The sequence below is a fragment of the Podospora bellae-mahoneyi genome, chromosome 3, assembly GCF_035222275.1.
Source record: "Podospora bellae-mahoneyi strain CBS 112042 chromosome 3, whole genome shotgun sequence".
NCBI lineage: Eukaryota > Fungi > Ascomycota > Sordariomycetes > Sordariales > Podosporaceae > Podospora > Podospora bellae-mahoneyi.
In genome coordinates, this window is record NC_085882.1 from 2,802,151 (window position 1) to 2,827,609 (window position 25,459).

Below are 25,459 nucleotides of genomic sequence, written 5' to 3' on the forward strand. Positions count from 1 at the left end.
GCACACGATGCCCCCAACAGTGTGAAAGGCCAGGGGGGTCGGAATGCAATTTCGCGGTTAATCAGCGGACGATTGGTCAGTGCCGAGGGCGAGGGGTCGAGACTCTGGGGAAAATCAGATGGAAAGATATCGTTCAGTTATCAGTTGATCAAGAATGCTGGGTAGCAATTGGAGCGTAGTGCTCAAAAGACAGCAAAAGCAATATGGACGAGAGAAGGTATGTGTAGATTGTGTGTATGGTGTTGATGGCAAAAGAGGACATCTCCAGAGGACTGGCAGTCTCTTGTTTACTTTCCAGCAACGCGTCGGGGAGGGGCGTCCCTCTTTGCCTTCTCCCGTCCTTCCCCTCTGTGCCTTCTTGTCTCGTGTAGACAAGGCATGATGGGCATACTGCATCTCCCACTCTGCAGCTTCCCCGACCTTCCAAAGGAGCAGCAGCACAGCTCCCGCAACCCCATCATCAAACACCCCACCAGAACCGTTCTCGGTCCCAAGTGACGATACCCCACCTGCAATTCCGCCGGAGTCCCTGTCCCTGTTGCACATCATTCGGATTTGCACCCAAAGAGGCTAGACTTAATGTTCCCGTCGTTCTGATGGCTGACTAAGGAACGCGAGAATGACGCGCCTTGCTTGGCAGAATGTACCCCGCCTTGTCTCTGGTCTTATCGGCTTGAGGCACAGCAACCTGGATCGATATGATATCGATATTGTAGTTTATGCATCCAACAGAGACCAATCGACCTCTAATCCATACATATGACAGTCCATCCTTAACCATGCTTTCAGGTGTGATGTGACCGGCTGTGGATTGCAAGGAGGAGAGGCCAACCCAGTGTGATTCTCTCATGTCGCAACGGTTTCAGCCTGATTCCTGCTCTTCAGCTGCGCCCTCCGCATGTGCTTGTAGAGCAGGAGCATGTTCGGTCGGAATCCGGACGAGTGTCTGTGGCAAGGGCGTTGTGTCTTCGGCTTCGGGGTTGGGCTTGGGAAGTTTCGCTGCTGCCAGTTAGTGCTGCCCCATTCCGGCAGGAAGGGAACTCGGAGAGATATGCATACCCGATGCCATGTTGATCGCCCTCAGCACATTATGCCAATTAGCGAAGACCAGAGCAATGGCTGCCAGAAAGTCAGTAACTTGGGCAGGATCAAGCCAGCCACAGCCCAACAAGACAACACACCTTCCGTTCCGTCTGAGAGAGTTCCTAGCTTCTGTTCAAGAGCCTCCATCTGTGACGCAACTGCAGCACTCAAATCCCGGAGCTCTTTAAGGTTCTCGAGTTCGGCCTTCTTCTCGTTCACTCGTGCCACCAGAGCTGGAGACTGGCCCCCCGCGCCAGGCCCGAGAGAGGGCTGTCGCATGTGGGATGGGAAACTTCGGGTTGGGTAGCCGGACATCTTAGCGATCCGAGATGTTGGCAACGAGGCAATCAAGTCGACGAGACAGTTGTCGAGGTTAGGTACAGATACTGAAATGATTATTCGTGCAGTTCACACATGTCAGTAGCGGACTCGTTTTTCTGACGTGTGTTGGCATCTGGAAGTGGGGCAGAGCTCGGCTTTGGAGCCAGCCAAAAACGGTTGCCAGTCAACACAAGTCTCGAGTGGTCCGTGCATAGTGCAATACTATGCTTCTTTAGGAAGTGAAGTAAACACTGTGCAGAAATGACAAGCAAATTATCCATGTAACTTCGTCAGTGTCACCGCCCTTCCCGACTTTTCGCACCTTCAAATCCACCCGCCGACCACCCGCCGACCACCGGAATCGCGTCGCCTGCGACACTACAATCATCGAATACCGCCCCGCCGATCCTTTTTCAGTGAGAGCCTGTCTCACCAGCACACTGGGAACAACCTCGAGCTGTTTTGCTCGAACAACATGCACAATGGCCCGACTCAATGAGCCACCTGTGTCTGCTACCGACGGCAATCTGGAGATCTGTATGCTCTTCCACCCGTTGTCTGCCATGATTCTGTGTCGCTGACATTTATCTTGTGTAGTACGTCGAAAGTTTTTACGGCAAAATCGAGACATCGCCAGAATCAACTCGGATCAGTCACAGAAAATCCGTCGCCTCGAAAACGACTGCGCGTGTCTCCTGTCCGAGAATTTGGAGCTCAGAGGCCAGATACTCCGTCTGGAAAAACAACTAGAGGACAACAGCGCGCGAAGGATAGCCGACCATGCGCTCGAGATCAAAGCAAAGCTAGAGGCCCAACTCACCGAATTTGGCGCGTTGCTAGGGAACCTGGGAGTGGAACCACCGGCGAAACGACATTCTGGTGCGGATAGGAGATTCTCAAAATCGTCGCGGCCGAGCATCTCCAGGACGCCCCCAGCGATAAGAAGACGACGAGACACCAATGTGGACGCAGAGACCTTGGCTGCCCAGGAGGGGAGGATGCCGCCGATATACGAGAACAAGAGCTATCAAAGAGCGACCATGAACAGCGAGGAGATTATGGCCTTGTGTGCTGCCGCTGCCGACACGAGTGCGGATTCACTGGATCTAGGACCACCGCCTGTTTCGCGGTTTATCGATGAAGAGCCAGTGAAGAAATCTTCGCCAATCCGAAAATTCGACGACGGACAGCTGAATTTGTCATCGCCACCCAAACTCGATTTGACCAAGAAACTGGAGGCCAGCCCAGAACCGAGCAAGATGGTAGAGACCTCGCCCATGAAGGATGTTCAGCCTGAAAAGAGACCACAGTCTTTTGAGCAGCAGCCACCAACAGCACCTTCGCAAACAATAAGAGCGGGAGCGAAGAGGAAATATGGCGACGAAAATAATATCCAAGCTACGTTGGACCAAACAGCCAAGGCACTCAAAGACGTGGTAGCTGCTGAAGAGGCTCTCCCAGCCGGCGATATCTTTCAGAAGCGTAGGAGCATCAAAGAATTGCCAGCGAGCAAGAGGGACAGAGCAAGGGTACCATTATCTGCAAAAAGCACGAACGAGGATTTCATGTCACCCAAGAAGATGGCGATCAAGCCAAAGCCGGTTGAGGAACCAAAGAAGGAAAAGGCGCCAGAACCGAAAGAAAATAAGGAACAACCTAAAGCACGGAAACCAACAGTTCCCGCGATCCAAGTCCCGCCAGTCACCCTCCCGCCTCCAACAGTCCTATCCGTCATCGCCGAACCAGAGGCACTGCTCCCTATGTCAATTCTCGCCTCCCCAACAACACCCGGCCGACCCTCCTCCGTCGAGCCACTTCCCCATGATACCCCACCACCAGCACATATCTCCTCCGAGGGTGAGACCTCCCGCCCAAGCCGCCGCGCCCGCCCAGCAATAAGCTACGCTGAACCTAACCTCCGGGATAAAATGCGTCGCCCTACCAAGGAATTATTCGATGCCGTCTCTGGCGAGGGGAAATTCCACCGCCCTAGCACTTCGGCAAATCCCAACCCAACATCAGCTCCTACCTCCTCTGCTAAGCCAAGGTCTGAATCAACCGTTACATCCAGCGGGGGGCTCTCAGCCAGCGTCCACAAACCACCTCCCACTGTTAGTCCCCTTGCAGCGAAAGAATCAATGCAAATAGACAACATAACCTACGACAGAAGGAAACGCCCCTCTCTTGCGATTCGTGAGCCTGAGCCGCCGACAGAACAACAACCAGAAATCGACCCGTATGACTTTGCCAGCACATCCACCTCAACACTAAGTCTAGCGTCACCACCACCACAACCGAAGCGGGCGGCAAGGAAATCAAGTGTGGCTGCTCAGGCGGCGTTACATAAGATGCAGCTAGAAGAGGAGAGGGAGGCGGATGTGGAGAGCGGGACGAATAGGCCGAGGGCGAGGAGGGCGAGGGCGTCGATGTTGGCGCCGAAGAAGAGTGCGTTTTTGGGGGAGTATGTCGAGGAGAGCTCGGTTGGTACGGTGGGGGATGAGAGTACGGGATCTGTGGAGAGTGGGAGTGGTGGGAAGGGGAAGGGAAAACAAGGGGTTGTGGATAGGAGGAGGAGTATGATGCTTTGATTTTTGGGTGCATTTGTTTCACTGGAGTTTGGGGGGCAAAACGTTGGGGGTTTCTGGGATAGGAAATGGCATTTTGGGAATTGGGAGTTTGACGACAAATTGTGTTAGGTTTCATTCTTGTCGTTCTTTAACAACAAATGGGGAGGGGGAAATGGTTGCTGGATGATACCAATTTTGTTTTGTTTGTGAATCGTTATTGGGTTGTTAAATATCAATCATTTTGAAAGACTACCGTAACTGATGTTACCTTTTGGTATGTTTGAAATGAGCATGATTCGAAGTATTAGGTAATATTTTGATATTGTTTGGAGCCCCTTTTCAAAGAGCTCTCTCTCTCTTGAGCTGAGTTGGATGACTGCAATGCCCAAACGGCTCAGGCACAACACATCTTTCACGCTTTGCTTGCTGTACAGCAGCAAAACTCCATAACCACTCAAACGCTCCTCTATTCTAGATCCGGTACCGTATTCCCTACTCCCTCGACTCTGTCTCTCTCATCTTCCCGGGTATCATGGACCAGTTGGCTCAACCGGCTTGGTATACGTCACCTTTTCCACCGCCACATTCTCAACCCCATTCGCGTCTTTCCTCAGCTGGTAGACATATAGCGTCAACGAGATTCCTTGTACCTGTTTTCCACTGTCAGCATCTCCCCTCCTTACCATCCCACCCCTCAAAACTTACATCCATCAAACAAAAGCTCGGCACCATCTCCTCCTCCCCCTCCCCCTCCCCATCCGCCCAATCCGTCGAGAACGCCCCCGTCGCCGTCCCAGGGTTGATAAAGAACTTGTCCATGTACTCAAAGCACTCGAATTTATGAGTGCCGCCCCAGCACAGGACGTCGACGTCAAGTTTGTTGGCCTCTGCGAGTAGGAGGTCGGGCTCGGAGCTGACGAGGGTGAAGCCTTCGAGGAAGCCGATGCGGACGCCGCCGTGGGTGACGACTTGAGTCAAAGGGAGGGAGGTGGCTTCGACATCCATGCGGCCTTTGACGATTTTGAGGTCGGGGGAGATGGAGCGGAGGTATTCGTAGGTTGACTTGTCGGTTAGGTTACCTAGGCAGAGGGTTTGGGAGATTTTTCCGGGGGCGAGGAGTTTTTTGAACTGGAGGGGGAGAGGTTAGAAAGGGGTGGTTATTGAATAGGGGGTTTGGGGGGGGGTTGGATTGGGGGATGGGGGGAGGGAGGTAGGAGGGTACCTTTGCTGGAATGTCGAGGGCGCGGTCGGGTATGTGAAGGTCGCCGATTACTAGGATTAGGAAGGCCATTGTTGCGGTGGTGGATGGGTGTGAAGCGCTTCGGTGGTGGGTTGCGCTGGAGGGTTGAGCTGTTATTCTATGCGCCGCGGGCTACTGTATCGGGGGAGGTCCAGTTGGATCTTAGTTGGAAATTGAGACGCGGTGTTTAAGGTCGTCTGGACTATATCAACCGGTTTGGTATCGACCCTCGTAGCTTGATGTCTGGTTAAGTGGCAGCGTTATGTATTGGTGTTGACTGGAAGCTATCTGATGATAGCTGTCGTGGCCAGGTCTTGGCTGACTGACCACGGTGAACATCGGTCAAGGAACGATAAGATTAGAAGACCCCTTGGCGTTGGAGGCTGATGTTGGGGCTGGGACTGCGGGGTAGCAATGACGAACGACACTCCAGCCTCCCCCACTTCTCCACAGTCTCTCTAGCGGCGAGCGGGTCCGAAGACGGCTTCTTCGCCGGACGGACCCGGCCCTGGAACAAATCCATTCTTCCATTGCACAATGTTCGGTGCATTTGGCATCAAGACGAGCATTATCAAAAGGGGCAAAGCGTCTAGAATTGGACACTTTGGCATCCGTGACTAATAGCAAACTGTAGACTTTTTCCAACCGGGCCTAGACAACCTGGAAGCCGTTTAGGTGTTGAAACGGATCTTGTCTGGGCGGTCAGGATTTTTTGTTCATTTTTATACGAACCCAAACACCGACTTTTCTCCTTGTTGCTCTCTTCATTTCCGTCTTTTCTCCGGTGGCCCTGCTTGTCAGACTTATTTTGAATATCCCATACACATTCGTCCGTTTCTTCCGTTATACAAGAGTCCAATCACACCAAGAAACCCTTCCGTTCCCAGGTACCTGGACAGAAGAGACAAAGCAAGGCGTTGGATACGGTCGGTTCAGGCAAGATAAGGTACAGAACGGTGTGGGGAGCTTGCAGACGCACATGGTGCTTATACCCGAGGTCTCCAAACTGTCGCGCTCGGCGTTCAGACGGTTAGGAATGACCCCGCCAAAAACACCGGACGCTCCCCCCGCCCGTTTATCGTTGATCTCACGACATCTTGCCCCCGTATATCCGATCAACACCCCCTACGCTGTCGAACGTCTTCCCAGCACCGTCGACACCTCACTTCTGCCCAGGATTCAAGTGCGCGAGATCACGACAACCACCCCCAAGATGTCTCAACCCGCCCACCCAACGCTCCTGATTCCAGGACCCATTGAGTTCGACGATGCTGTCCTCCAGTCCATGAGTCACTTCAGGTAGGTAGGGGTGCTTATGAAGTGTCTTGCCGTTCTGTTTAGGCTTTGAAGGATCCAGAAGCTGACACCCACATCTTCCCACTCCACAGCGAAAGCCATGTGAGCGCCGGTTTTGTTGCTACCTTCGGCGAGACCCTGTCTATGTTGCGCAAGCTGTTCCAGACCACCGACCCTGCGTCTCAACCATTCGTTCTCTCTGGATCCGGTACTCTCGGCTGGGATTTGGTTGCTGCCAACTTGATTGAGGCTGGCGAGGACGTGTTGGTGCTTGGAACCGGCTATTTTAGTGATGGCTTCGCCGACTGCCTCAGAGTGTATGGTGCCAATGTCACCGAGCTCAAGGCCCCCGTTGGCACCAAGCCCACCCTTCCCGAGATTGAGAAGGCTCTGTCGGAGAAGAAGTACAAGGCGATCACCGTCACCCACGTTGACACATCGACTGGTGTCTTGAGCGAACTCAAGAATCTCTCTGCTCTTGTCCACAAGGTCTCGCCAGATACCCTCATTATTGTCGACGGTGTCTGCAGTGTTGCGTGTGAGGAGATTGATTTCGATGCCTGGGGCCTTGATGGTGTTGTCACTGCCAGTCAGAAGGCCATTGGCTGCCCTGCCGGTCTGTCGATTTCCATGTTCAGCGGTCGTGCCATGAAGGCTTTTGAGAACAGGAAGAGCCCTCCCTCGGCCTACTTCGCTTCTATGAAGAACTGGACCCCTAGTAAGTTTACCTCGCGTTAAAATATACGCATTACAGCCCGACTAACGCGATTAGTCATGCAAAACTACGAGGCCAAGAAGCCCTCTTACTTTGCTACCCCCTCGCCACAGCTTGTCCACGCTCTTCACACTGCTCTGAGCCAGATCCTTGCGAAGCCCGTGGCTGAAAGATTTGCCGGCCACAAGGCCGCCTCAGACAAGATCAAGGCTGCCATCGGTGCCCTTGGTCTTAAGCAGGTTGCGGCCAACCCTGATGAGCAGGCTCACGGCATGACTGCCATCTATCTCCCTGAGGGCGTCAAGGGCGCCGAGCTCCTGCCTATCCTCGCGAAGAAGGGTGTTGTGTTCGCCGGTGGTATCCACAAGGAAATCGTCACCAAGTATATCCGTTTCGGTCACATGGGTGTCAGTGTGGTGAGTAACCTTAGTGTATTTGTGTTTGATTATCAAGCAACAATGACGACTAACAAGGCAATCCACAGCTCGACCCCACCAGAGGCGATATTGAGCGTGCTGTCAAGGCTTTGGAGGAGGGTCTTGCTGAGCTTGGATATACCAAGTCTTGAGCGTGGAATGATATAGGGAGTGAGGTGAAGTTGGATCTAAAAGCAATGGCATTATGGCCATAGAGGGGTGCATAAAAGAAGCCATCTTGAAATAGACAATCTGTGTTTGAATGCCCAACACCATCTCAAACCATTTTAAACGAAGCAGATGCCTCATTGGGGCTCTTGTTCCAAAGCAGTGATAGATATGCCCATAAAGGTAAGAAACAGGTTTGCAATTCAGGTACTGGAAGTAGGTTCATTGGCTGCAGTTGACGTGCAGGCTGTTGCAGAGCTGGTGGGTGTTCCCGAGCCACTGGAACCGAAGAGGTGTTTGATGACGGGTTGCTGGCAGAATGATTGGCTGAGGCTCAGTGATTGATTTCAAAGCTGCCGGATAATTTAATGACCAGCTCCGGCTTCAGCGCTTCTGGGCAACTCTGGAAGAGCCGACTCTCCACCGCCAGCGAAGCAGGCTGCTGCACGCAAGGCGGGGTTGCTCGCCTAGCAACAATCGAGAGGCTGGTGGGGTTCGGCCTTCTGAGCTTTCGACCCGACGTTCAATTCTCTTATCCATACTTCCGTCATCCCACTCAACCCAGCACTTGCAACGCTCTTGCTTTACCAAAATCCTGACCGCCCTCTCCCCCCGCCTTCCACTCAAGACCTTTCCCCAGAACCTTACCATCGACAAAGTGGACCGCGACCGTTGTGCCTGAGACCTCGTCCTCTCTCCTCGCAATACTTCCTCTGCGCACCCTCTCGGCCTCGGTTCCCCATACATACCTCAATCACAACCACAATCACACAGCGATAGGTGTGCGACTACGACCATGCCGGTCTCTATCGAAGAGTTGGACGCCACTGTCCGTGCCTTCTATGAGGGCCGCGGCGAACAGGTATGTTTTGATTCTACGCTTCTGTCGTCCAGGCAGTATTCTCACACCGTCAATGGTGATGCTAACCGCCTGTTCTGTCTACAGCAAAAAGCTGCCCAAGCCGCTCTTAACCAGGCAAGTCTGCCACTCGCGTCATTCCCCACGATACCGATCCAGCAACACTCATAGCTCCCTCCAAGCCGTTATCGACTAACTCTGCGATTGTAGTTCAAGGAAGACCCTGATGCCTGGTTGATGGTCGACGATATACTCTCGAAGGCGAGCTACGAACAGACGAAATGTTGGTTTCCGATTCTTATCCGGGCGCAGAGGGACTGGGTCTGAGGTGATACTAACTGCGACATCTAGTCTTGGGTCTCCAAGTTCTCGATCATGTCATCATGACGAGGTGGAAGGTTCTGCCACGAGAGCAGTGCCAAGGTAGGTTACAGTGGTGTGTCGTTGGCCATGCTCGGGAGCTGTGGACTGACAAACTGTCTAGGCATCCGTAACTTCGTCGTTCTAACCATCATGCAATGCTCTGGCTCTGAGGAGTCGCTCAAGGCGAACAAGACACTACTCAACAAGCTGAACCTTGTTCTCGTGTCTGTCTTGAAGCAGGAGTGGCCTCACAACTGGCCTACATTTATCAACGAGATCATCTCCGCCTGCCACTCGAGTCTGTCAGTCTGCGAGAACAACATGACGATTCTGAGACTCCTCTCCGAAGAGGTGTTCGACTACTCAGCCGAGCAAATGACTTCCACCAAAACCCGCAACCTCAAGACAACGATGTGCAACGAGTTTTCCCAGATCTTTACGCTGTGCCAGGAAATCCTCAACAGCGCGACCCAACCAAGCCTCATCAAGGCCACCCTCCAGACACTGTTGCGCTTCTGCAATTGGATTCCTTTGGGGTACATTTTCGAGACGCCACTCATCGACACCCTCAGGACCAGATTCCTCGAGGTGCCCGAATTCCGGAATCTCACTCTCCAATGTTTGACGGAAATTGGTGGTTTGCAGACGGGAGGTCCTGGCCAGGTCAACTCTTATGACGAACAGCTCGTTAAAATGTTCACCGAAACGTTGACGCAAATTTCCAACATTATTCCTCTGGAGATGGATCTCAAGACAACGTATCCTCAAAGCAACTCTCGTGACCAGGAGACTATCCAGAACCTGGCGCTTTTCCTGTGCAACTTCTACTCCGCGCATCTACCCTTGATCGAGAACCTTCCCAACCGCGATTTCCTCACCCACGGTCATTTCTACCTCATCCGCATTTCACAGATCGACGACCGCGAGATGTTCAAGATTTGCCTCGACTACTGGCTTAAACTGGTGCAGGAGCTCTACGAGGAGATGCAGTCGCTACCTTTATCCGACATGACGGCTATGAGCGCCTTGGGTGGTGGCGGCGGCGCCCCCAATCCAGCACTGCTCAACAACTACCCGCTCCGCAAGCACAAGTACAACGAAGTGCTGTCGAACCTGAGAGTGGTCATGATTGAGAAGATGGTCAGGCCTGAGGAAGTCTTGATTGTGGAGAACGATGAGGGAGAAATCGTTCGTGAATTTGTCAAGGAAACCGACACTGTTCAGCTCTACAAGACGATTCGCGAGTGTCTCGTTTACCTCACCCATCTCGATGTCGTCGACACCGAGAACATCATGACTGAGAAGCTGTCGCGACAGGTCGACAGATCCGAGTGGTCGTGGCACAACTGCAACGTCCTCTGCTGGGCCATTGGTTCCATCTCTTTGGCCATGAACGAAGAGACGGAGAAGCGTTTCTTAGTGACCGTGATCAAGGAGCTCCTCGGTCTCACCGAGATCCAACGTGGCAAAGACAACAAGGCCGTTGTCGCCAGTAATATCATGTATATTGTTGGACAGTACCCCCGCTTCTTGAAGGCTCACTGGAAGTTCCTCAAGACGGTCGTCAATAAGCTGTTCGAGTTCATGCACGAGTCTCACGAAGGTATGCCACCCTATTCAAGCTAAAATCTTTTGTTGCATTTCGCTAACTCTCAGACAGGTGTTCAGGACATGGCTTGCGACACTTTTATTAAGATTGCGAAGCAGTGCAGACGTCACTTCGTCGCTCTCCAGCCAAGCGAGAATGAACCCTTTATTGAAGAAATCATTCGAAATCTTGGGAGGATCACTTCCGACTTGACTCCTCAGCAGGTGCACACCTTCTACGAGGCCTGCGGTTACATGGTGGCTGCCCAGGGCAACAGGAATGTTCAGGAGCGCCTATTGACTGAGCTCATGAGCATCCCAAACACCGCCTGGGACCAGATCATTCAGGCGGCTACCCAGGACTCCACCATCCTCCAGAATGCCGATACCATCAAGATCATTGGCAACATCATGAAGACCAACGTCTCGGCCTGCTCCTCCATCGGCACATATTTCTTCCCTCAGATCGGTCGCCTCTACAACAACATGTTGGAGATGTACGCTACCACCAGTCAGCTGATTTCGCAGGCTGTCGCCCGCGAGGGTGAAGTCGCGACCAAGATGCCCATCGTTCGTGGCCTGCGGACCATCAAGAAGGAAATTCTCAAGCTTGTGGAGACCTTCATTGACAAGGCTGAGGATCTCCAGACAGTGCGGGCCCAGATGGTTCCCCAACTTTTGGACTCTGTCCTCGTTGACTACAACCGCAATGTTCCTGGCGCCCGTGATGCTGAGGTCCTCAGGTGCATGACCGCTATGATCACAAAGCTCTCTGGGTTGATGGAGGATCAGGTTCCAGTCATCATGGAGAATGTGTTTGAGTGCACTTTAGAGATGATCAACAAGGACTTCTCCGAGTTCCCGGAGCACCGTGTCGAGTTCTTTAACCTGCTCCGCGCCATCAACCTCCACTGCTTCCCCGCCCTCTTGAAGCTCGACAACCGTCAGTTCAAGTTTGTCATCGACTCGTGCCTGTGGGCCAGCAAGCACGATAACCGCGATGTGGAAACTGCTGGTCTTAACATGTGCCTGGAGTTGATCAACAACATTGCGGAGAAGACAGATGTTGCCACATCGAATGCGTTCTTCCAGCAGTTCTTCATCCCCATTCTTCAGGATGTCTTCTTCGTTCTGACGGACCAGGACCACAAGGCCGGCTTCAAGACTCAATCCATGCTCTTGATGCGCATGTTCTACTTTATCAGCCCTGCCGACGGCACCCAGCCCAAGATCCAGGGTCCTATTTATACCCCAGATCAGGCCCAGGGTTCCCCCAGCAACAAGGAGTTCCTCGGCTTGTTTGTGAGCAACCTCCTTCAGAACGCTTTCTCCAACCTGACTGCGTAAGTAACCTTAGTGGATTCTCATTGTCTTACGTGTATATGTACTAACAAGTTACAATAGCCCTCAAATCACCGCGTTTGTGGAAGGTCTCTTCACGCTGAACACGCAATACGACAAGTTCAGACTTGCGCTGCGTGATTTCTTGATCTCGCTGCGTGAGTTCGCCGGCGACAATGCTGAGCTTTACTTGGTGGAGAAGGAGCAGATGGAGCGTGACGCCCGGCAAGCTGACCTGGAGCGTCGTTCCAAGGTTGGCGGTCTGCTCAAGCCGTCTGAGCTTGAAGATGAGGACCTCTGACTGGACCAAGAATTCCGTACCGAGTTTGCGCCCTCACACGAAACCAATACCGCAAGAGCAGAGCCGCGGTCGGGCGGGGAATATGACGGCTGGGTTGTCTACGGGGTTTAGCAGGATATGCAGATGGTAAGCTGAATAGCATGTCATCCCAGGTTCTTGTTTCTTGGGATTACGATCTCAAGATTTTATTTTATTTTCTTGCGCCAGCTATGTGACGCACTTGTAATGATACCATTAGAGAAGGGAACAAAGTTTGTTGGCTTTTTCTGTCAAAGGGACTTGTGTCTCCTCATTTCAAAGATTGGGCTGACGAATCTGCCTATTGTTGGGTGGACTTTTTGCTTTTTGTGTTTTCTCATTGTGCGATCGTTCTCTCTTAGCGATGGGTTTGTGGAGGGGAAAGGAAAACATGAATGACATTGCTAGTGTTGTCAGTCAAATGTGATGATGACTGGCTGGCTCTTTGATGAGAGGGGAGAGAAATGGATATCGAGATGCTAGCTAAATATCAATAGGTACATTAGCAACACGGTTCTCGGCTGGGTAATAGCTTTTCTGAGACAGAAATGAGAAATGTTTTAAAGTGAGGAGATGGTGATGAGATGACGAGCGAAAGAAGTGATTGTGTTTCGTGACGAAGGACTCCCGAGAGCCTTGGCTGCTGATACCTTCCACATGCCAGGGCGCCCCCTATTTTGAGACCAACGAAATCATACTTCTAATAGACCTCACACCAAAGGGCTGGCGCTCGGTAGGTCGTTCCTGCCTCTCTGGATATAGGATAGGTACTTACCCAAAGAAGCTCACATTCTCTCCTTGGCCCATTGTAACTTCCTCCTGTTCCTAATCTCGATTTTGGGCAGTTACGCCCCCTGACGCCAGTTTCATTATCTAGCTCAAGCCCTCAAGCTCTCTCAGGTTTGAGGGTCTTCTGCACCCCCATCTGCTGAGAAGCTTTTCTTTCCCCGGGCACTTTTTTTACAGGTCATCCGCGTACCTAGGTGTTCACTTTTCAGTATTTTGAGCATCTCTTACCAGTTTCTCCAACAAGATGGAGCGCGCCATCCCCCAGCACCCGAACGTCGACGAAGGAACAATTGACTCAACAGCATTCAATACCTATTCGTCAGCGGCGTTAGCTCTGTATTATAGAGACGCTGCGGCGCTTGCTCGCTGTACCGGGTCCTCAAACGCCGCTGACGAATAGGTACTGAATGCTGTTGAGACAATTGTCTCTTCGTCGACGTTTGGGTGCTGGGGAGCGCTTGCTCGTTCATGGAGGCGCTCCCTCACCAGATTGGGGCACTCGCTCACCAGATTGGGGCACTCGCTCACCAAATCTCTACAGAATCCACCTCATGATGAACGGCTGGGATCATCTCCTCGAAAACCCTGGGAGGAGACAGGGTAGGGAGCAGGGAGCGGACCGGAGGAGCTGGAGAAGGAGCTGTAATAAGTGTGTCGACCTGTATTTTCCCCTAGTAGAACTCTCGTTTCTTCCAAAGAGCAACTTGTGTCAGTCTTATGCTCAAGGTATCCGAAGTGGGTAGACATATCTCACCTTCTGCTTATTCTTCCGCCTTCCAACCTTTCGAGCCGGACCAGCTCGTGAAATGCATTGGCGCTTGCTCACCAAATAGGGGCGCTCGCTTACCAAATGGGAATGCCTGCTCACCAGATGCATTGACGCTTGCTTACCAGATGGGGGCCCCTGCTTACCAGATGCATTGACACTTGCTCACCAGATAGAGTCGCTTCCTCACCCAACACAAGGCGCTCGCTTTCTAGACATCCGAATAAGTGATACTGTACCAAGCGCCTGCTTCAAGCATTTATCACAAACGTACTGGTCTGGTCGACAAATTGGGGTTCAAAGCCCAACTATCTCTCCGGGGCTAGCAGACGAATTTGAAGACGATATCGATACTACAATGGCAAACATCGACCCGTCATCTTGAAACCAACAATCAACCATCAGAGAGCAGTGCTTGATTCGGGATGGATGTCACCGAATTCAAGTCACCGGCACATTTATTTCATTCTCGCCGAGTTATTCAACGTAGGAGATGTCTTCAGGCTCCTAGCTGGTTGAACTGGAACCTCATAATCGAGGAAGCTGTACGATGTGGCTTCATACTATGCATCTGGACAATGCGCCCCTCGATCCAGCAACCTCCATAGAGCTACTCGATAGCCGGACTACCGTAGTATAACGTGGCCAACATTAAAGGCCTAGTCAAAATGGGACCCTGATAATGCCGAGACTAAGTGGTCTCAGCAAAACATTCTCCGCCGAACCCTTATCCCCTACGACTTTATACCTCCTCCCATCAGACAGTACCATACCCCTAGCGGCGAACCCAACTCGATTATACGGTGTTACCCTCTGAAGGATGGAAAGGATATTTAATCTTGAGCGGACATTATCTTTCCTCAAGCCCCACGTCAAAGAGAGGATGTGGGTTGGAGCTGGCACGATATCGGGTGTAGTATGATCTAATGGTTTTACTTAGGGGTGGGTGACGTTGGATGGAGACTTGATTTCGTAGTTGTATATTGCGGAAAGGCATATTTTGGATAAAGAGAGAGACACTGTGACGAAAGTTGATAGCTGGAAGAATAGTTAACATACCTTTTGACTATCTTTTAAGGTATATAGACTATCTTTTGAGATCTGTAGACTATATTTTGATGCCGATAGACTATTTTTTAAGGCCTATATACTATGTTAAACGGGTTTTGATTACCTCCCAACGCCTCTTCACTATCTTTTAAGATCTACCGACTACCTATTAAGGCCTAGTAATATGTATTTCAGGGCTATTGGCTTTCTTCTTAGGCCCTCATGCGAAGTGGCAGTCTCCCTTTATTTTCCTCGACAAAGCAACTTGTCAACTTGCATGGTGACCAGAGGCTAGATTTTAAGATAGGATTCAAGGATTTGTACCCATATACAAGTCACCAGGAAGGTGTGTAGTGAGGAACTGGCAATGTCTAAAGTTGAGAATATAGGGGCAGGTTCCACTCAGGGGTAGTAAACAATAAGCCCCCTCAGGCACCAACTCAGCAACACACCAGCCGCATACAACTCTTCTTCGCTTCGGATACCGGGAATTAGAGCGGAAACCGAGCTTCTAGAACAGTTGCAGACTCCCGAAGCCGAGACCAAACGTCCGTAACAGGTTCGCCGCCCTGTGCTCAGCTAGCTGTCTTCATTTCCGTCCTTCCACAGCCCTACAGCCAACAACAGCCCTGCATACAGAACAGCTTCAAGACCAGCTCTTCTGTAGTGGCCAACAGATCGGCCGAGGAGATGGTACGATCAAGGGCCCTTTCCTGAAAAGACACACCCCCTCTTCAGACTAAGCCTCGGTGACCCCGTACCAAAACACACTCTGTCTCACAGCTTTCTATCTGACAAGCCGTCACAGGCATGCCGTGTCGTATGTGTGTGTTCAAGTCACTGTAACCAGTACGCCAGTGTCACTTTGTCTCTGTGTCTCAGTCAGTTTTCTCGGTTTGTTTCGGTCTGGAGCGGTATACACCCCTCAAGGTATCACGGACTGAACTCGGGGAGAAGGGAAAAGAAGCAAAAAAGCGAAGAAAATGTATAGAGTGTGATCAACCTGCTTGGATTCTGGTGCGTGTCCCCAGTTTAACTTGGGAAGGCAAACAATAGACACAAGCGAGAAACAGAGACATGTCAGGTCACTCACTGGGTGAACAAGTGAAAATACGAACAAGGCAACCCCCAAAAAACATACCTGATATCTCATCAAGCACAACCACCCGTTGTTTATGTCCGAGTTGAGTCCGACCGTCAATCTATCCATCGTCATCATCATAACCCAATGCCACCATCTTTTCTTCCCGCAATGACATCAAGCAATTGAAGGGATGAGATAGCTAGCTAAACACCACCCGTTGATCCCCCCCCTCCAAGCACGGCAGCACACATAGTACACAGTAACACAACACCCCTCCTCCATTCACCCATTTCCTACCCTACCCTCCTGTCCCCTCCCTCCCTTCTCATGTGTCCCCTTCCGCTCGTGCCCGCGTGTCAAAAGCAAGCCCTTCCCTTTTCCGCTCTGCATCGCATGCTCTTTCCGTCGGCTATCCGCATCAAACATACCTACTCGCCCCAGCCAGTGGAACACACCCGACGCTGATACCGAACCACCCTTTTCTCTTTACACTACATTCTCCAAAAATGCTAGGTAACAAATGCAACCAGCCATATCCCGAAGGAAAGCATTGTCCGATCCAGCTGTAAACCGTGGATGGGATGGTGGTGTGTTCTCTCTCAGTTCCGCTTGCTCACAACAGCTGGCCGGTGCCGGTTGCCGTTTGAGCTTCTCCCTATCGAGCATCACAAGAACATATCGTAGCACAAAACCCAACCCAACCCCCCCCACCACCACCACCACCACCACGGCACCCTCCGCTTCGTGTATTGTTGCTCTTTTGTGCAAAAGAAACAACCCCCCAAAAAATAGCATGATGTTCTCTCATCAAAAGGCAACCAGTCATTCACCTTGACCGCTTTCAGCTTTGACAAACTTTGCTCAGCAGGTTGTCAACCCTCTCCCAGCCAGCCACCTCAACCACCACATGGCATCCATACCATCCCTCCCCACGTGCCAAAGCAGAAATCTGAACCGAAATCATTACGCACACCAGAGAGAGCAGAGAATAGTTCGAGCTCCCTCCCTCTTCCCTCTTCCGTGGCTCAGACCTGGTGTCCGTTACATGTCATATTCCCTTTCTTTTCTTTTTCCTAAGCCAAGCCAGAAAAGTTCATCCGACTGGCGAGAACCGTTCGATGATGTTGTTTCGAGACATACATATTCTTGGACCCGCGCATCGACACCAAGGGAGAGACACGGCTGCAAAGTCACCAGCATAATAGACGAGAAATAAGACTTACGCGTGGGCTCACGGCCCTGTCTCTTGATCAAGGACCTGACGATCATTCATTTTTCTTTTCGGAGAGGATATTCTTTCAGCTGTCAGTTCTCAAGTTCTACAATAGCTAATGACCTAGATCCCGCTCTACAGCTGAGACTACTGCTAGACCAAAAAGTGTTCCGCGAACCAGCAGGACAACGTGCCTGACAAAGGGCCACGGGGGAGCTAGGGTGAGTACATTACATATACGTTCGTCCCGTCCCGGTCCGGCTTTTGGCGGCCAACGGGGTGGGTTCAAGAACCCCGGATACTTGCAGTAGAGCTGGACAGGGAAAAAAGGCGATCAGTCACCTTTTGTCCCCCTCGTTTTGCCTTCACCTCACCATGGATACGAACATGAATGACATGTGTCTATATTGTCTGTGAGAAAAACTCTCGACGGGTTTTCCGTGTTCAGAATCTTACATGGCCACGAGCAGCAGGGGAACGGGACGAGCGAGGATGAGTGATCATCCGGGAGGGAGAAGAAGACGAGCAGAAGGGTGGCGATAACGTGGCCCTCAGACAGTCCTCCAGCTTTGCTGATGAGAAGAGGAAAATGCTAGTTCATACTGTGCAAGTGAACAGAGGTGTGGTAGAAAAGGCCGCGTGGTTGATGTCTCACTCTTCCCCTTTTCTCATACTTACCCTCTTCTCACCCACACAGAACACGAGAGAGGACATCAGGGAGATAACCCCAACCTCACCTGACTGAAACCCTCCACACCTTCATCCCACCGAGTCTCATCTCCGGCGCAGTTAGAAAAAGATCTCAAATCTTGAGCAGGTGGCCAATCAGAGAGTCGAAGTGGTGTGTAGCTCCTAGCGTGATGCCTTCTTTTCTGTGGACAATACCGGGTGGGCAGTCGTGACCAAGGTGAGCTTGGGATGGTTGCAGAGGTGGTCGTTCTGTGGGTATTCCCGGGTTGTCTCCTCCGGGTGTTGAGGTAGCCAGCCAGGCAGATGTAGGCATCAAGAGACTCCTCCGAGAGAACCTGTTCTCTTAGGAGCAAAGAGAAGACCTTGGTCACGGATATCAACAACTGGTAGCTGTGCTTGGTTTTGCAAAGATCTACTCCATAGTATCAGCACCAAGTCAAACACAAAACTATTGGCATTTTTACAAACTCACCTAACCACACCACAGTGGCCAAATCCCGTACACCATCCCCATCCCCCCGATCAAACCCTCCTATCCCCCCCCCTCCCCAAAATCTCCTATTCATCAATCCTCACAAGATCACCACGGCACTTGCACAAATCTCCTAGGTTTCTCCCAATGTCGATCAGGGTAGTAGAGCCTACAAAAGCTCATCTCATTATCGCCTTCGGCCCTGCCGGCCACTCGCCCCCTTCCGGCAGCCACAAAACCCGGGGCAACGAACCACCACAGCAACTACACAACGAAAGAAAGGGGGGTGGGTGGTGGTGTTTGGGCACGATAGCAAACTAGCTCGCCTAGGCATAGGTGGTAGTATACGCATGCACGCCATCCACATGCATGCCCCTCTCCCCCCCTCCCATCCAATCCTTTCCCTTCCCTTCCCTTCTTGCTGCGTCTTGCATGCGCGCGCGCCGGTTGCAACCCTCACAGACCGGCTCAACACCTTAGCAATTATTGATCATGAAGAAGCCAAAAAGGGGAAGAGAGGGGGGGGTGTTTGCCTCCCCCGTACATGAAATCTTGAAAATCGTTGAGGTTGGTCTTACATGAGAATCTTAAAAATGTGTAACAAGTAAGCTAGGTTGGGTAGGTAGGAAAGAAACGTTGGGTAAGGTTGATCCATACTTGATCATGGCATGGAAAAAGAAAAATGCAGTCAGCAACAACAACAGCGTAGCCTAAACGTCCTTCGAACGAATGTCGAACACATGTAGAAAGGAAGTCAGCTGTTAATGCAGGGTGTCCAAATCGACGGTCTCAGCCAGCCCATATTTCCCCACGTCTTCCATGTTTGAGGATGAGCTCAGCCTTTGTCCGAAGGCATACAGAAAGGAAAGAAATCGCCCGAGTGGTTGGTTGCTGACCCTTTCCTGTACTGTACGAGGTGCGCGCGGGATGGGAAGGGGGGAACATGCATGGTGATGGTGATGGTGACAGTGGACCGCAGATCTACCTGCTCGTATGTCTGTCTGCCTTCTCTCTCTCTGCCTGCCTCAGTGGCCGTGGGCTGTCATGGTGGTGGTGGTGCAGCTTCGAACAGAAAATGCGGGGCAAGCCAATGTCGTCGTCGACTTTTTCCCTTGTGCTCCCCAAGAGAATGGTGGTGGTGTGGGAATGGGCTTCGGTCCTGCAGTAACCCGCGCCCTTCCTTCCTCCTCACCAGCAAGCACCAGTCCTATTCAGGAATGCCGACTTGCTGTATACCCCTCCCATCTGCCTGCCTGTAAACTGCGTCAGCCCGAGTGACTGACTGGTGAGTAACAGAGAGAAAGAAAGGCGTACGTCAACAGGTTCCCAATAGCGTTCATCGTCGTCGATGCAGTTACCACCCATCCCTTTCCTCCCCGTTACTACCATCCCGCGCGCAGCAAATGCTCAAGTATGGGCTTATGACACAGTCCGAAAACAGGTTGGGAAGGATTCTGCTCAAGAAACAGAAAGAGAGAGAGTTCAAGTATGGCATTTTGAACACCACCCTGACTTACCATCTACCAAAGTTAAACCAGCATGAACTGCTGCGAAATGATGTCTGTCCTTGGGGAAGCTGCTACCTGCTCAAACAGTGAGGTGCTCTTTCCCTCTCCTACAACCCACTCCCATTCTTCCTCCTCCCATTGGCCGCGGGCGGAACCAACTCCCCTCTCTTCACAGGACAAGTCCAAGATCAAGTTTTGGCAGGTGGTAGAAAATAGCAACATCACCCAACCGATTGCCGGTTTTTTTCTTACCTATCCGACATGTACATCATCAACCAACCGAGCCGAACCCCCCCAAAACATCATCCCCATAGTAATCCCTCAAGTCCCTACATAAATCCAGGGCAAGAAGATGCCTTCATGCAGTTTTGATAGCTAAGCGCAGCCGACCGGACACTAGAGATACAACCTAACCCCCACCGATGGCAACCCTCCCGGCCAAGAACATCGAATACCTTAACAGTAGGTAAGATATGTAGTATATAGTATGAGCGTCTGTTATTATTGCCTGCCGCGAGCATCACTTTTCATCTTTTTTGCGCACCGCCAAGATGGCCGAAAAGTACTGGTAAGCTAGGTTGGTGGCAGCGATGGTCTATCATGTGAGACCAACATTCTTCCTTCACCCCCCATCTTGGAGTTGTCGTCGTCGTCTTCTTCGGGGGGGCTCGTATACTACTAGCGTGATCCAGTTCAAAGTGAGAGCATCATGATATCGGACCCCTCCAAAAAAAAAAATGTTCGTTATCAGTAGCATAATTTTCATGAAGCCAACCCGAAACACCAGTCTCCGTCTGACCAGTGTAACACAAAGCTCCGCTCCGCTCCGCTCGTTCGTCCTTATCCGAGAGAAAATGGTCCTTCGTTCCGAACGACACGCTTTTTGCGTGATAACCGTTTCCGACAAAAGAGATATGATATCTGAGATGTTGATAGATAACGACTTATCCCACCTCCACCACCACCACCACCACCACCACCACCACCGCTTTGTTCCCCGCGCTTGCACTGTGCGACCTGCATCACATTTCACATCAAGCTAGAAAATATTGTTTCGCCACAAACGCAAGGCACAGCCGTCTCTCTTCTTCAACCAAAAGTGGAGGTTGATGCCCACGTTTGCATATTCAGCGTCTCCCTTACGTTGCAAATCATGCGACCTGCTTGCCATGTGCTCGCCAGTAAGGAATCATCCACGCTAACACCAAGTTGAGTCTAGTGGACGGTTTGGAACTTCTATCCAAACCATTCATCATCAACCGTTGGTACCGTTGCTGGAAACTCGCTAGCGTGGGCCCGGTCAAGTGGATGTTGGGAATGGAGAGAGCTTGCGAAGCTTGCGATCCTTCGCGCCTTGCGCTCAGCCTTTTGGCGGAGTATGTGATGGAATTCTCGGTGAAATATCAGAAGTCCTCAATGGTGGTGACCGCAAGACATATTTTTTTTTTTTTTAAAAAAAAAAAAAAGGAGAATGAAGCTAGCCTGGCTCCCAAACTGGTGCCAAAGTGGCCGGAGACCTCCCATTCAGCCCATCCACCCATCACATATTCCTGGGCATGCAAAGCTGATTACGAAGAGTTTTGCTAGTGTTGGAGCACCATGGTCCTTTTGGTGGGTGTCCGTGTCCTCGTGGCCCTTTGTACAGTAGCGTCTTCCTCTCGCCTGCCGCCAGACCTTGATAGGGAACTGTGAATACAAACAAGGAGGGGCGTGGTGTTTTGGCCCAGTTACCTGGTGTAGCTGGCGTGGTGTTGATCATCATCAGGGGGGCCAGGTGAGAGGCTGGTGGTGAGCAAAAGAGGAAGAAAGCGGGGTTATCTGGATCGTCATGTTAGCGACAGTTGTGGCGCGGTTTCGATGCAACGGTTCACTGTCATGCCGTGTGGTTGTTTGCTGCTCTAGTGTGAGCCTCTTGAGAATGGTGAAATTGTATCGTCAACAGACGAGAAGATGGTGATATTGCCCAGCTGCTGCTTCGTCCTCCGGAGCTTCAAAACGGCTAGTTTTGTGATACTTTGGTGGCCGGTTGCTACCTCGCGGTTTGGCAGTGATGGCTTCGGTTTCATCCCGAGCAAGAGGTCCCCACCCGGACCGGACCTTTCGGTGGACACACGGAGGACGGCAGCGATGCAGGCACAGGGACAAGGTAAGTTCAAATTTGGCGCGTGAGCACTCGGTGTTGTGTCGTTCCGCTTGTTGCTCGTTTGCTCTTTGCATCAGTTCAGTTCCTGGAACTTTCGTTTGGCGTGCCTGGGATCGTGGAGATGACAATTGTCAGCATGATGTCCTTTGATGTTCCAGAGGATTGGACGCTACTGGCTGTGGCTGGACGGGTCATGTTGTCCCAACCAGATGGCACCACAGATCACAAAAAGTGGTTTGTCTTTCACCACACGTCGTCCTCTCGGAGGCTTTTAGTTCCCGTGCCCAGTGCCATGGAAGCATCATCAAGCCCACCCCTTCAGCCCTCACCGACGATGACGGACAGTTGGTGAATGCTTCACCGATGGCTCACCTTGCCTGCCAGACCGGCTCGAATGGTTGCATTATTCGTTTCTTTTTTCCCAATTGTAACTAGTGCCTCTCGAGTTCGGCTTGGAGAACTTGGCTTTGGTTCTAGTGAGACCCAAGAGCGAGCAGACCAGCGCAAGAATGACAGAAAATGAGGCCTTTCCGCATTCTGTTCGACCTGCATCTGCTAAATTGCGGGGAAGACCCACAAGGCAGCAAGAGACCGGGGTTGATTTGTTGCTTTAGGTGGAGACATCTCTGACAAAACTCCACCTAAAATGCGGAGGGCCAGGGTTGTTGGTGGAAGGCAGCACTCGAAAGCTGAGATGTCACGGGAGTGTCGACAAGAAGGCTTGGAACGTTGTCGTTGTGATGCTTGGCAGCAAGGCTATTGAACTTGGACAAAAGAAGAAAAAGAGGAACAACGGCATAAAATCAGGGGTAGGCATTCGCTGTTCAACGTCGTCAAAATGTTGGGTTTGTGTGTTCTTGAGCCTCATCGAGAATGGGCTACCACGTTGCCATTTTGTGACCTCCACTGTGCGTTCAACACCCAGGAGACAGTCCCTCTGGCGGGCGATTGCCTCGTAAGCACTTGCGGAGTATAGTAATACTCCGGCGGCAGTGGATCAACACATCTCGTTTATGAAGGATCTCGGCTGTTGAAAGTTGTTTTCTCGCTAGAGTGTCGCAATTATCGATCTCCTTTTGCCCTCTTTGCCAGCCTGTTCGTGACGAGGAAAATAGGAAATTTTGAGACCTTGTCGTCATTCCTTCCAACCTTCAACTTAGCGCAATGCCCCCGTCAAGATAGCGCGGGCTCTGCCGCTCTTGCACCCCGCCCAACAATGATTCATCCAATCAAGAACGTTCAGTGATTTCCAACCTCAGCTTGCACCAACCAGATCGGCGAAGACGCTTGCCAGCTCTGAACTCTCACCACCGGGGCGTGCAGAGATGGAAAGGGATGCAACGCTATCTAACCTCCATGCCAGGGGCCAAAACCCAAATCTCGAGATGCACGGTCTGGGCTGGCTACCTTACCTTAGTCTGACCTTGCCGCCATCCGGAAACTTCTGAATAGGCAAGAGGCAGGGGCAAATGGTGAATTGAACACAGTTCTCTGTACGACGCCGTTTGGCGGCAATTCAAGGGGGGGGAGGGGGGTGGGCAAGCAACACTGGCATATAATGCCACCAAGTGAAGCATTTGGATATGCACCTCGATTAATCAGGCAAAACGCACGGCTACTCTATCTTGTTTATTGCGTCCTGAGGTCCCTACATGTTTGAACGGGCATGAGGAAGAGACAAAGATATCCAAACACGAATGGATTGGATACACAGAGACGAAAAGGAGACAGGGCCAGCCAGGTCATTCTTGTGGCAGTCGTGTTTGTTTGTCGTTGATATTGAAGAAAATTCTTCTTCCATCTGAAGGTTTTACGGCCTTCTCACCAACAGCTAGCCAGCCTGCCAACCCAGGCCAGCGCTTCTGTCATAACCTGGGTGGCCACGGTGTGTTGTTTCATGGAATGCTAGTGGTCAATCTCTATCAAGGCCACTCGTGAAGTTGCGGCGGGTTGCAGATGCCCGGGCTGGCCTGCATGTTGTCTTGCAGGCGGTTTTGATGACCCTCCAGGGGATGAATGAGTGAGGTCTCTTGTTTGGTCTGACTGAATTTGCTGACAAGAGACGCCAGCCAATGAGATCCCAAATTGCGGGTAGAAAGGGCATAACGAAGGAATGTCCAAAATTGAACATCAAAAAGATTTTTTTCACTTCCCTGCTATTACACTAATCCGGGGCAATATCTTGAGTTTCAGCGGGCTGAGTGATGAACAGGCCGATGATGCTGTGAACTAGACAAACAAAAAAGAAAACATACCATATCCCAGCTTTCTATTTCCACGCCCTCTGGTCTAAAACCAAAAGATTTTTCCAAACTCGGACCGGGCGAGTCGCCAACCGGGCTCAGGGGTTCCAGGTTCGCCAGGCCGAAAGAGGGGACGTTTAACACACACCCTTCTTCTGCTTGCTGGCCTGATGAGAAATCCACAACCACGATTTCCATTTTCACGAGTAACACGGTACCGGTATCTGAAGATCAGGGACAGGTCGGCGATGTCAGTGCGCGGGCTGTTTCTGTTGAAGCTTTCCCATGATTGTCAGCCCGTGGCTTTTACTGGATACGCCCACGCCTGGTGGCATTGTTTTTTGTTCTTCTTAAACGCTGCTCGTCACTCACAGGGCGACAACGACAACTCTACGCCGCACAACGGCGTCGTGGAAAAAAAAACTTTTCGAGGAGGCTTGAAGGCTTCCGGCCTTACCATCTGAAAAGTTTGAAAGCTGATACCTCTAATGGAATCCTCTGCCTAGCAACCGAGAGGCTGCCGTACGGAGAGGCATTGTTTCTATTTGGGCACATTTTCTTACTCTTTGTGTGCTCTGTACCAGGGGCATTGTCAACAACCCTGTCAGATTTGTGTATCCCGAGGATTCGGAACAACGTTGGCTTCGAGCCCAACGAACACCTATCAGCTTATTTGTTCTCCATGAAATGCTGTCTGATGAGCACCTCATTTTGTGAGAGAGTCTTGGGGTAAAATATGATAGATCAGAAATGTTTCATAAGCAGAACCTGCCAACTCGGGATCCTCACGGTCTCAGGTCAGCACTTGTTGGTGATTTGCCCGGGTTCCTTTCTATGAGACATGATTGGTCCTGACACCGAAGTTGATCCAGTTGACATTGACCGAAATCTTTGATATTCCGAACAGGGCAACTGACCTGCCCTCCACCATCAAAAGACCACACTAGTCTTTCACAGCCACCTACCGTTCGTAATAGCGACGTCGTCGTCAACGAGGCCCCCGCACCGGTGCTAGTACAGAGACATCAAGACCACGCCAGCAAGAAAAACGCTCAGTGATCACAATCACCACCAAGGATTTTCTTCCAGCAGGAGCTTGTGACCCGTGAGTTGTCGAAATGACAAACCACCGATCAAAGTCGGCGATGGCCCGGCAGTGGTGAGTTGTGTACACCCCTGAACCATGCCGCTCCCAGTCTTGATCTGGAAAGAGTCGATGATGGCTA

The 25,459-nt window shown here is 51.5% G+C and overlaps 6 protein-coding genes across 6 annotated transcripts; 3 read left to right on the forward strand and 3 right to left on the reverse strand.

The window, feature by feature from the left end:
• Nucleotides 1-862: 862 nt before the first annotated feature.
• Nucleotides 863-1,536, reverse strand: DAD2 (DASH complex subunit dad2; the record flags this gene model as incomplete). Its single annotated transcript, XM_062877964.1, has 3 exons — nucleotides 1,182-1,536; nucleotides 1,060-1,119; nucleotides 863-999 (listed from the first exon to the last, which is right to left on the reverse strand). Exons 1-3 carry the CDS (start codon nucleotides 1,396-1,398, stop codon nucleotides 863-865), a joined length of 414 nt encoding a protein of 137 aa, XP_062733784.1. The 5' UTR covers nucleotides 1,399-1,536.
• A 143-nt stretch (nucleotides 1,537-1,679) lies between these two features.
• Nucleotides 1,680-4,264, forward strand: QC761_308200 (uncharacterized protein). Its single transcript, XM_062877965.1, has 2 exons — nucleotides 1,680-1,941; nucleotides 2,002-4,264. The coding sequence occupies exons 1-2, from the start codon at nucleotides 1,887-1,889 to the stop codon at nucleotides 3,990-3,992; spliced, it is 2,046 nt and encodes a 681-aa protein (XP_062733785.1). The 5' UTR covers nucleotides 1,680-1,886; the 3' UTR covers nucleotides 3,993-4,264.
• Nucleotides 4,265-4,268: 4 nt separating this feature from the next.
• On the reverse strand, nucleotides 4,269-5,586 carry vps29 (Vacuolar protein sorting-associated protein 29). Its single transcript, XM_062877966.1, has 3 exons — nucleotides 5,194-5,586; nucleotides 4,677-5,099; nucleotides 4,269-4,621 (listed from the first exon to the last, which is right to left on the reverse strand). The coding sequence occupies exons 1-3, from the start codon at nucleotides 5,260-5,262 to the stop codon at nucleotides 4,502-4,504; spliced, it is 612 nt and encodes a 203-aa protein (XP_062733786.1). The 5' UTR covers nucleotides 5,263-5,586; the 3' UTR covers nucleotides 4,269-4,501.
• Nucleotides 5,587-5,713: 127 nt separating this feature from the next.
• Nucleotides 5,714-7,790, forward strand: QC761_308220 (uncharacterized protein; the record flags this gene model as incomplete). The annotated part of the gene is made up of 4 exons (XM_062877967.1): nucleotides 5,714-6,510; nucleotides 6,600-7,225; nucleotides 7,280-7,638; nucleotides 7,707-7,790. The coding sequence occupies exons 1-4, from the start codon at nucleotides 6,191-6,193 to the stop codon at nucleotides 7,788-7,790; spliced, it is 1,389 nt and encodes a 462-aa protein (XP_062733787.1). The 5' UTR covers nucleotides 5,714-6,190.
• An 812-nt stretch (nucleotides 7,791-8,602) lies between these two features.
• Nucleotides 8,603-12,845, forward strand: CRM1 (Karyopherin transporter; the record flags this gene model as incomplete). Its single annotated transcript, XM_062877968.1, has 4 exons — nucleotides 8,603-8,668; nucleotides 8,876-10,631; nucleotides 10,689-11,958; nucleotides 12,020-12,845. The coding sequence occupies 2 exons, from the start codon at nucleotides 8,603-8,605 to the stop codon at nucleotides 8,990-8,992; spliced, it is 183 nt and encodes a 60-aa protein (XP_062733788.1). The 3' UTR covers nucleotides 8,993-10,631; nucleotides 10,689-11,958; nucleotides 12,020-12,845.
• A 3,448-nt stretch (nucleotides 12,846-16,293) lies between these two features.
• On the reverse strand, nucleotides 16,294-19,691 carry QC761_0056590 (uncharacterized protein). The gene is given in 5 exon segments (XM_062872525.1): nucleotides 16,294-16,650; nucleotides 16,662-17,259; nucleotides 17,407-18,279; nucleotides 18,340-19,592; nucleotides 19,654-19,691. 2 exon segments carry the CDS (start codon nucleotides 19,677-19,679, stop codon nucleotides 19,547-19,549), a joined length of 72 nt encoding a protein of 23 aa, XP_062733789.1. The 5' UTR covers nucleotides 19,680-19,691; the 3' UTR covers nucleotides 16,294-16,650; nucleotides 16,662-17,259; nucleotides 17,407-18,279; nucleotides 18,340-19,546.
• Nucleotides 19,692-25,459: the final 5,768 nt, after the last annotated feature.

What these genes read in the sequence shown, in the direction of transcription:
- QC761_308200 (XM_062877965.1), top strand. Translation starts at nt 1,887, where the DNA reads ATGGCCCGACTCAATGAGCCACCTGTGTCTGCTACCGACGGCAATCTG. An exon ending in CGACGGCAATCTGGAGATCT is followed by an intron (nt 1,942 to 2,001) that starts GTATGCTCTTCC and finishes TATCTTGTGTAG; the next exon opens with TACGTCGAAAGTTTTTACGG.
- vps29 (XM_062877966.1), bottom strand. Translation starts at nt 5,262, where the DNA reads ATGGCCTTCCTAATCCTAGTAATCGGCGACCTTCACATACCCGACCGC. An exon ending in CCCTCGACATTCCAGCAAAG is followed by an intron (nt 5,100 to 5,193) that starts GTACCCTCCTAC and finishes CTCCCCCTCCAG; the next exon opens with TTCAAAAAACTCCTCGCCCC. An exon ending in CGAGCTTTTGTTTGATGGAT is followed by an intron (nt 4,622 to 4,676) that starts GTAAGTTTTGAG and finishes AGTGGAAAACAG; the next exon opens with GTACAAGGAATCTCGTTGAC.